Source organism: Chiroxiphia lanceolata, chromosome 1 (assembly GCF_009829145.1).
Source record: "Chiroxiphia lanceolata isolate bChiLan1 chromosome 1, bChiLan1.pri, whole genome shotgun sequence".
Lineage (NCBI taxonomy): Eukaryota > Metazoa > Chordata > Aves > Passeriformes > Pipridae > Chiroxiphia > Chiroxiphia lanceolata.
Genome location: NC_045637.1, coordinates 85,346,109 through 85,356,016, shown reverse-complemented (window position 1 = coordinate 85,356,016; position 9,908 = coordinate 85,346,109). Strand labels below are relative to the sequence as shown.

The 9,908-nt window shown below is 41.4% G+C and overlaps 1 protein-coding gene across 4 annotated transcripts; it reads right to left on the bottom strand.

Moving 5' to 3' along the window:
• Nucleotides 1-275: 275 nt before the first annotated feature.
• On the bottom strand, nucleotides 276-9,417 carry LOC116780175 (leukocyte elastase inhibitor-like). Of its 4 annotated transcripts, none has more exons than XM_032674760.1 (7): nucleotides 9,329-9,417; nucleotides 7,778-7,953; nucleotides 5,723-5,860; nucleotides 4,788-4,905; nucleotides 4,044-4,186; nucleotides 2,567-2,734; nucleotides 276-1,832 (listed from the first exon to the last, which is right to left on the bottom strand). In XM_032674760.1, exons 2-7 carry the CDS (start codon nucleotides 7,943-7,945, stop codon nucleotides 1,431-1,433), a joined length of 1,137 nt encoding a protein of 378 aa, XP_032530651.1. In that variant the 5' UTR covers nucleotides 7,946-7,953; nucleotides 9,329-9,417; the 3' UTR covers nucleotides 276-1,430. The 4 variants fall into 4 exon arrangements, with proteins under 4 accessions (XP_032530651.1, XP_032530641.1, XP_032530666.1 ...); XM_032674750.1 differs by lacking the exon at nucleotides 9,329-9,417 and adding an exon at nucleotides 8,634-9,240; XM_032674775.1 differs by lacking the exon at nucleotides 9,329-9,417 and adding an exon at nucleotides 9,091-9,164.
• Nucleotides 9,418-9,908: the final 491 nt, after the last annotated feature.

The following is a 9,908-nucleotide window of genomic DNA, read 5'->3' as shown; positions in this document are numbered from 1 at the left end:
ACCAAGTGTTTGTGCCATTTCATACTGAGGGTGACTCTCTCCCTGCTCCCTGTGGGGTAAGCAGCTAAAGTTACACTTCCAGAGGAAGCTAATGGTTCATACAATCACCTCTTCTATTGACCAATTTGTTTTTCAGTATTTTCACATACTCTGAACAGGCCAAAGACTTCACACAGCTGGTCACAGCTGCTGCACCAGTGATTTTCCCTGGAACTAGCCTTCAGGTACAGTTATTTTTGTACTCTGAAATACTAACTTGCACACAGAAGTTTCCATTTTGAACACAAGTTTAAGAAAATTACTTTTATTTGTTGCTTGAAGAAAAAATTAATATACAGTTTGAAGTTACAGAAATTATTGTGCCACACTCAGAGCTGAGGTTGTACAGGTAAACATTACAGTACCCAAGATAAACATGATACAAGTAAATAACCTCCAGAAATAAACACAGAACACTACAGTATGTAATTATATTGGCTCACAGGCACAAGGCTGTGGTACAGTACAAGAGGCTTGTGTATAAAGAGGTAGTGGAAGTCAGTAAATATAGAATCCTTGTACATAAAGATACACATCAGATATTTCTTTCAGATTATACCCAGTTATCCTCTGGGGAGGTGAAGTATCTTTGAGGATGATATAGGTTCTGGTCAGAATCTAATCTCAGCTTCTGAACTTGCAAAAAGGCACCTAAAATATCTAATCCCTGGCACATTTTCACGTTTTCTATAACTAAAATGGCACCAGCCTGTAAATTTTAAAAATCCTCCTCATTCAAAAGCTCTGTTTCAAGTTTTCTGGCTAATGACTGGAAGGGGTTACTTTTGTTTAAATAGCTTAATCCTTTTTCTATTAATAGATGACTATAAACAAATGTTATCTGACCTTCTATTTCATGACAGAACTGGGTAAACTCAGCTGTTCAGGATATGCCTTTTGGTGCCTAGAAGTATTTTATTACCGTATTTTCATAAAGCAAGGCTTTAGGGGAGGAACAGCTTTGCAAGAACATCCTAGTATATATGCATAAGGAGTGACTGGATTATTAAGGAGTGACTGATTATTACAACAGGGGGCTGTCGACACAGAAAAACCCATGTAAGGACGGACATAGGGTTTTCCTGCGCTTGAGGAGACACACATTTCTTTCAAGACTATTTCTATTTCTACTCCAATTTCAAAAGGTTTCCTCTGTCTACAGTCAAGATTTTCCTCATTTCATTAAAGATTATGTCAATATCAAGAAAGAAAAATAAATTACACTCCTATATTTCTCTGGAATTGCTTTAATGGGAAAGGCAGAATCTCAGTGAAAGTTACTAGGAACTCAAGACAGGAGCATTAACTTCCTACATCAAAATCCAACTCATTCAGGAGCAAAGTTTTCATTAACAACGGCAGGAGCTGGTCTGCAAATGCTAAGTTCTCTTTTATGGAGAAGCGTATCTGCCAAAGAAAAGTATGGTTTGTGTTGGGTTGTGGCGAATAAAGAAGAGGAAAGGATGGTTAGCATTGAAATCCTCTTCCATAAGCATGCAGAGCATAGCAATGCCAGCAGTGGCAGCTGCAGCTTCCGTGCCTTCCTCATTCACTTCTACAAAAGCCTTGTGGACAACTTCAGAGAGAAAGAGGTCACGTGCCCCCGACATTCCCGACAAGTCAGCCTTACCACTGTCAAATACATCCAACAAGCCCATAGCAGCTAAATCTGATTTAAGATCATAGCTTTCTTCCAGCTTAAATTTTGGCAAACGCACATTAACATCAGTGGAATATAGATGTTCTGGACGTGTCCATTCCTGGAGCTTCTCTAAGGTAAGCTGCTTTTCCAGCTAGAATTAAAAAGACAGAGATCATTACATGTCACCAGTGTAGTCTTTCATTTTCAGTAACATTTACAAGGCTTTATTTATAGAACACTATACAATGGTAAAGCAACTATACAAAAATGACCATACCCATATCTTTGATACCTACATATAGATCAAACAAATACTATTAAAATTAAGCAGAATCAGTGCAGTTTTTACTTTACAAAGTGATGCAGACATTTGCTTCTTGCTGCAATGTACAGAAGGGAAAAACACACACTGATAGCAACGCAGTCATTGTTGCTGTTGAATCTAACTAAATGGAATTACCTAATTAAAAACAAGTAACAAAAATCATAATCAGAGAGCTCAAAGAAGCTGATGAATTCCTGGTCATTTAATGGAAAACAGTCTCTCTACTTCATGCCTGAGAAAATAAAGATTTTCAAAGGTAATGAAAAAAAAGTTCTGTCATTAAAAACAATCAAGGCAAGTTTATTTCACAGCTAACTCTGTTTTCAACCTCCATCATGTTTCAGTTCAGCAAGCCAGAGGACACATGAACACAAGCTAGAAAATCAGAACACAACTCCTCTTCCTGGTGCAGCACATGCATGTATTCTTTATTGCTGTGCTAATAGAGAGTTGTCTAAATGATAGATACGGGGCTCTGAGAACACAAGTTCATTAAGGTTTTAATTTTTAATGGCTGAACTTAAGAACATTGAACAAATGCATTAGCTTAGATGGCTCACCTTCTGCAGCCCAGTAGAGTCATCTTCAATGTCATCAGGTAACAGGATGATCATACTAAGTTCTCTTCCATCGTAAGGCAGCTCTAAAACACGGACCTTCTCTTCAGGAATGTAGCCAAAATTAAATTTATTTTTCTGATACATCATTTTCACTGTCTTTCTTTCTTTCTGGATAGATAAAAGGTAACAAAAGTAACAGTTGAGGAACGACTCATTTAAAGAACTGATAGGAAACAAGTAAGTTAAAACTGCATTTTTGCAAAAACTTTTCCTTCGTTATATCAGGTGATTATAAAACTGCTTTTGTCAGACTCCTGCCTGCCTGTTTAAAAACAGTTTGCTCTGAAGATATAATGAGTTTGTATTATATTTGCTTCTCCTTTAGCTTCTATAGCACAGACCTTGCAAGAACTGAATCAATTTCTGTGAGTTGCTGGACCTTTATATTGCTCTATGATGCCTTAAGCCCCTATTAGTTTTCTTATTTTTCTAATTTTTGTAAGTTTTATAAGTTTTATAAGTAGTAGAAGCAGATTTTAAAAGCAGCAGCCCTCATTCCCCTACCCTGCAGTACAAGTAGTTTACACATTCCTTAACCCTCTTACCCCATTCCATGCACCCCATATCAATCCTACCCCAAATCCAGTAGAAATATTTAGTCTCTTGTCAAGGCAAGGCCTATACTGTTTAGAGAACACCCATATCTAGGCCTGAACAACAGAACGGAGTCAAGACCAAGGTGACTGTGTACCCTTTGTGCTCTGAGGATGATGAAAATGATGAAGTAGGTGGTCCCAAAGGCCCCCAGACCCAATTCCCAGGGGGTGGACCAGGGCAAAAGCAATGGGATGGACAAAACTTGGATTGGACAGATAGTATTATAAAATGTAACATCTCAAGCACAGCCGGTGCGCGCGTCTTGTAACATCTATTGCCTTGGCACAGTTAAACCCTTTCCTTATCTCACCCCCAATTAACTGCTCCTGAGTTATTTTTTAGCATCAACATTTTACGGCATCATCTAGACACAAAAATGACCATGTTAAGTAAAAAAAGATCAACTCTGTTCAGCATAAAGCAGGTGACTGTATACAGTAACTTGTAAAGCTGTTAACATAACCAGAATACAGAATAAGAAAATGGAGCTTAATCAAAACATGCTATCATTTTAGTACGACTTACCTACCATCCCAACAGTTCACAGCTGCTGAACTTCTAGAGGACAGAAATTCTGCTAGGTCCTAATCTATTGCTGAGAACTGTCTCTGACACTGTTCCAGTAAGTGAGACAAAAAACAGCTTGCTGAATACAGAAAAACACTGAAATCCATAAAAAAGTCCTTTCAGGTGAACTGAAAACATTCATTAAAGACTTTGTATTTCTTAATTATTTTATCTGTAAGCAAAGCTTCACTTTAGCACCTATATCATTTGCTATTTCCATTAGATATACGCTACCAAGACACATCTGTATTACCTTACTTAACTGAAATGGCATGTCAGTGGTGTCAGCTTCTTTAAATTTCTCTGCCCAGTTCCCTTTGAAATAAATAGCGTTCACCAGCACAAGCCTGGTCGAGTTATCAACTGAGCCCTCAGACAGCAGATCAGGGATTTTACCTTCAGAGGCAGCAAAAAAAAAAAAAAAGTGACAACAAAATCTTGTAATAAGTTGATGGTATATAAAAACATATATGAAGAAACTGATGCCATGGGAATACTACAAATATAAAACTCTAGTCCATTCTGTAATGACATATATTTCAGTACCTGTCTCTCTACTTCACCATACTTTTTAACTTTTGAAACAGTTTTTTGATAAGTAATTTGATGAAAACATAATATTTTTAGCTTAAACTGTCACATTTGACCCATCATACAAGAACCAGAAAACACCCACAGTAAGGATTACTGAATTTAGAAATACATACAAAATACAGACCAAGACTGTCTAAAAAAAATTCTCCAACTCATAACTATGTTCAGGCATCTCTCCTGAACTCACAGGAGGCACTCACAGCCTGAACACAAAAAAGGAAAACTCTCAGGACTTATGGAATTGTTTAAACATCTTGCTTAGATAATTTCTCATTTTGTCAATACATCAAATGAATATCCCAGAGCAGAATTAAACTGTTCTAAAGACTGCAGAGAATAAAGCCTATCCCTGCTCCTGAAGTATGAAACACTGCCAGTTACTTTATTAACCAAAGTAGTTTACCTTCAGTTTTCTGCTCAACCCACTGGTTAATTTCTTTCCTGGCTTCATCACAAGCCTGAAGAAAGTCAACTGTAGCCAAATCAGCTCCATATAATTTCCGTGTATTAGTCAGGAAATCCTAGATTTTGGAACAATAAGAACAGCTTTCACTGCATGCAGATAAGAAAACATAAAATTATCAGGTAGATAAGAGGTACTCAAACAGATTGTCACCTGCTCTGAGGTGGGGCTCTAACAGTGCACTGCCTGAGGGGGATTCTGAGGTTGGCAGGGTTTTTTCTGCTCTTATAGTAAGCCTCATAGTACACCAGCCACATCTACAGCTGATGGGGTTCTTACTGCAGGTGTTGCAATATTTACCTGTAATTCTCCTGAAACGGGCTCAAGCACAGCTAGAATTAAAAAAAAAACCTCTCTGAAATAGCTGAAGACGGATAAAAAATAGCAACCTAGACGCAGACAAAATTATAATTCGCTAGCGAAGAGGCATGTTGTTAAGACATATTGAGCATCCCCTACCAAATAAAGAACATATTACTTAAATATTTAAGTAATGTGGTACTAGACAAATAAAAATCCTAAAAAGCTGCTTGCAACAGAAACAGAACTGCCTGTATCCTAAAAAGCTGCTTGCAACAGAGTGGAATGTTATGATAGTTACTGTAAACTAAAAGCTACACAAGTGATTTTTCTCTTGAGCCCAAGAGCAGCAGAAGCGAACACGCAACGAAAAGGGTTTGCTGTGTAACATCCTTTAGGTGAGATGCACAGATGCCTACAGCTATGAAAATGCATATGCAAGCAGCAATACTTTTGTCAGCTGCCCAGTAACATTTAGAAATATGCCTGGAAATACTTCTACTTCATAAATACTTAAATAGTTGCATTTTCCCACCAGGTTCCACCACACACCATCATGTTGTGCACCAGCATACCGGCAAAAAGCTGTAGGACTTCTCTCCAAAAAGCCGACTGGCAATTCGTAAGAGATAGGGAGCATTGCTTCTGTTTATATCCATTGTCAGAGCCTGAAATCTTGAATGGATGTCTTCAACTTTGTCAAAATGAAGTGTCTGAAATAAAAGAAATTAACGAGCTGCTGTTAATACTGTCTTAAAAGAATTTAGAGTGTATCTGTAGGGTAGGTCTGATCCAGCAGGTAGGTAGGTTGAAAAAAGAGAAAAGAAGAGGCTGGAAGCTGCTTAGAGACTTCTGTAAACCTCCAAGAACGAATCAAACTGTTTCTTGGTGCTACACAGCCCATGTCAGTCACTTGTATTATGCTCCTGCTTTACACACAGTCACAGCTGAAGCTGTTGATCAGAACCCCAAGTCCTGTCTGTATGATGTCTGTATGCTTCTCCATGGACCACTGGGCCCAAGAACTCATTCCCATGTGGGGAATTGAAAAGAGAGATGGTGCCATGGAGACACTTTTGCTTTATTGGTTCCCCCTTTGGCCAAAGAAAACCTGGGGTTTTGCTTTTCAGAACATACAATCACCACTAGCACAGGTGAGGTCTTGAAAAAACTTGGAACAATTGTCTTTTATAATTTTGTGAAAATATAATTAAATAACAAAATAAATGAAAAATCAAATGCATTACTGAAATTTCTCTTTACCAGTACTTCCTTTTCCAGAGTCAAGCTGTCTGGCAAAGGCTTACAGATATGACAGCACAAGCTGCCAGACCTCATGAACAGGGAAGGCTAGACCAAAGCAGCGACATTCACATTCTAACAAACCATGCATTTCACAGTAGGAAGACTGCTATGAAGCAGTCATTGGATTAAAAGGAAAGACTTCACTTTCTCTCACTGGGTTTTTGGTCAGGCCCTGCTGCCCACCTTACTGCAAGACGTGCTGCACAGATGAATGGCTGACCAAAATATCATGTAGGCAACTTACGATAAAGATATGATCACGGAAACAAATTTCTGTATGCTTGCAAACAGCCCTCAACAATTATTAATCACTGCCTCCTTAATTAGCACCGTGTTCATAAGTAAAGTATTATGGCACAGGAACATTTCCTACTGAGGGTGACTGAGTTGAAACACATTTATTTCCCCCAAGTTCCTTTTGCATGATTTTTGCTGTCAGTAGGTTTATCCTAGGTGGGGCTGTCAGTCTGATTACATGAAAAATGTTTCAAGTCTGTTTGAACAAGGAGCTAGAAAGTAATTTTATTGTCTTGTTGAGTAAGCACAGCAACACTCAACGGCATAAAATAGTTCCTCCTAAAGTCCAGAATACAAAGGTGAAATTATTCATAGGCAATGATGACTCCAATGAAAAGTCTCATACGCCCTTTTACAGGCGTTACCCTAACAAAGGTGCAAAAAAATAATAGTGAGGAAGTCTCTTTTCCATGCCGGAAACACTCCTATGTGCACCATTTTTCACAAGGAAGGTTTTTTAAACCTTAATCTAAGGTTATGGTAAGGATAACCACGCACGCTTAGCTCCTCAGAGATATCTGAGTGCCTAGCTGACTAAGATATTGATACTTAGGCAGCATTGATACCATGTATCATCATGGTTGTTACACTTTAAATATAAAACTATATATTATGATTGTGTATTTTACAAACTACACAGTGTTATAACAATGAACATACTATCAGTGACCTTTTATGATAAAGTAATAGTTTGTCAAAATCTCTCATAAGGCCTTGCTGCTGAAAATTTTAATCAATTTAAAAGGAGACTGATTAATGTAATTAGTTTCCTACTTCGAGAAACAACAAGTGAAATTAAATGAGCAACAAGGGCCATAGAAGATAGAGAGAGAGGGCTCTGGAGCAGGGCAGGTAGAAGATAACTAACTGCAGAAATGAATCTGAGAAAGACTCAGTGTACATGGAAGAAATCTTGTCCTGAACATATAAAAATAATGCTCTCTTTTCATCTTTCCTGCCCTAAAACACAACCATTTTTAATGTAAATAACATGTAATATGAAAGAATTTTATTTGTTTTTTACTAACCTTCAGCACCTGGGCCTCTGTATTACCTTTGGCCCCCAAAAGCACCATGGCCAGAGCAGCAGAGACACTGACAGGAGAGAAGAAAACATTTCCTGTTGGGTTGGCCTCACTAAACCTTCTGAGCAGATCAAGTGCAAATCTGCTGTTGGCATTAGGCAGGTTCTCCATGGTTATAGCTGAAAAATAAAACAATTGATAAACACTCTTCAAACATCTTGCCTAACCCTGTGTGACTCAGAGAGTAATGTCTGGATTAAAGAGATTGCAGCTGTGTACAGAAACAGCAAGAATATCATCGCCAGTGTATTCTCTTCTCAAAAAAAAGAAAAAAATCAGTCACATTGAAAAAGCAGGGGATTTTTTCCACATAAATTGTATATTCCAACCTTTCTTATCACACTAACTTTAAAGAATCATTGAAAAATCTCCTTGCCTTCAATCTGAAATTTGAAGTCCGTGTTCTGGCAGGACTGCAAGTTAAAGTCCCTCAGCCTCACAGAGCAAGTACATCCCGAGGATCTCACTCCAGCAGCTTTCCCCCAACTCCTCTAGCCACCTCCTGCACAGAGAACATTCGCAATATCTGCTCAGGGGCATTCAGACTCCTTTCAGCAACCTACCCGTCTTCACGGCACAAAAACCAGGCCCTGAAAGGTGTTAATCCTGCCAAAGATTCCGTGTACGCTGACCTTCAGCACGTAAAACACCGCTGTCTTCTCCAGCCTGCGCTGCCGAGAGCAAGAGAGCTGCCTGCCCGCTGCATCCAGGAACAAACACACCCGACTCCCAAGGGGGCTGGGCGGCCCTAAAGGCTCGGGCAGGGAGAGCGGGGTTCTCAGAGCTGCAGGTGACCTACCGGTCAGCGAAGGCAGAAGCGAAGTGCAGAGCAGACAAAGCGTCAGGACTGACACTGCACGGTCAGAGCAGCGATTCATTTTGGGGAGATGCTCACGAGGAGGCCCTTGGAGCGGGTGGAAGGTGGAAGAGCTGTGTCAGGCACAAAAAAAACACCCAAAGGCCACTGGCAGTACTGCTGGATGCTGTACAACCTTCCTGCTCGCCCAGCTCAGATGCCGGCTGCTCTGTGCTTGCTTGCAGCCGGACTGTCGATGTGGCTGTTTCTGTCCCGGACCAACTGCGTGGAAGAGTTTACACCACAATTTGCGTGTTTCCTGCACAGTCTTTCTACAGGAATGGCAGAATATCACTTTCAGCTTCCTCCGACAGACGGATAAACAGCCGGCAGCTTTGCAACGTTCTTATCGAGCTCTATGCTAAAGAACGCCCACTAACATCCCTAAAATTATACGAACCCAAAGCGTACTTTCACTTTCGTTTACTTAGAACTCCGCTCTGCGCAAGCCTTTCACCCAAACCAGCTGTTTTACAGCCCCCATCCAGGCTGCCCAAGAGACCGCGGAGACCACACCGCTACGGAAGTGCGGAGGAAAAATTCCCCCGTCTCGTCCCGTTACCGCCTCTTTCCTGGCAGGATGCCCCGGAGAGCCCCACGGAGCCGCAGCGCAGCCAAGGGGCCGCCTGGCCGCCTACCTGCCGGGGCGGCGGGAGCGGAGCGGGATGGGATGGATCGGAAGGAGCCGAGCAGGGCAGTGACACCGCGGGGATACCCGCGGGGACCCTGCCGGGGCGGGGGGGGAGGAGCGAGAGGCGGGGCCGCGGGTCTCACCCCGCGATCGCGCTCGTCCCGCTGCCCACGAGGGAAGCCTGGGTGTCCCGGCGGAGGAAAGGGGGAGCTTCGGAAGCGGGAATAACCAACAAACCTCTCCTGCGCGAGCCGTACAGGATCGAGGGTTTTTTAGCCCCGTGGGACAAGGGCACCGCGGCCGCTCGGGGCAGCGCGTCTCTGTCTTCCCACCCAGCATCTCTATTTACGCTCCAAATTTTAGGTCAGTCAACTTTGCTTTCCCCCCCCCCCCCCCCCCCCCCTATTAAAGAAAGTAAAAGCATGGAGGGTTTTCTTCGGCTTATCGCGATCTTTGATCTCCAACAGCCCTCGGTCTGGCCCCCAGAACACACAATGCCTGTATTGGTTTCGGGTGCACAGCACCAGCCCTTTAACTGGAGTGCATGACAAAAACTGTTCGGTGTTACCACCCTGCTCTTAGAATAA

What these genes read in the sequence shown, in the direction of transcription:
- LOC116780175 (XM_032674750.1), bottom strand. Translation starts at nt 8,712, where the DNA reads ATGAATCGCTGCTCTGACCGTGCAGTGTCAGTCCTGACGCTTTGTCTG. An exon ending in GCTTCTGCCTTCGCTGACCG is followed by an intron (nt 7,954 to 8,633) that starts GTAGGTCACCTG and finishes TTTATTTTTCAG; the next exon opens with CTATAACCATGGAGAACCTG. An exon ending in ACTCTACTGGGCTGCAGAAG is followed by an intron (nt 1,833 to 2,566) that starts GTGAGCCATCTA and finishes TTTTAATTCTAG; the next exon opens with CTGGAAAAGCAGCTTACCTT.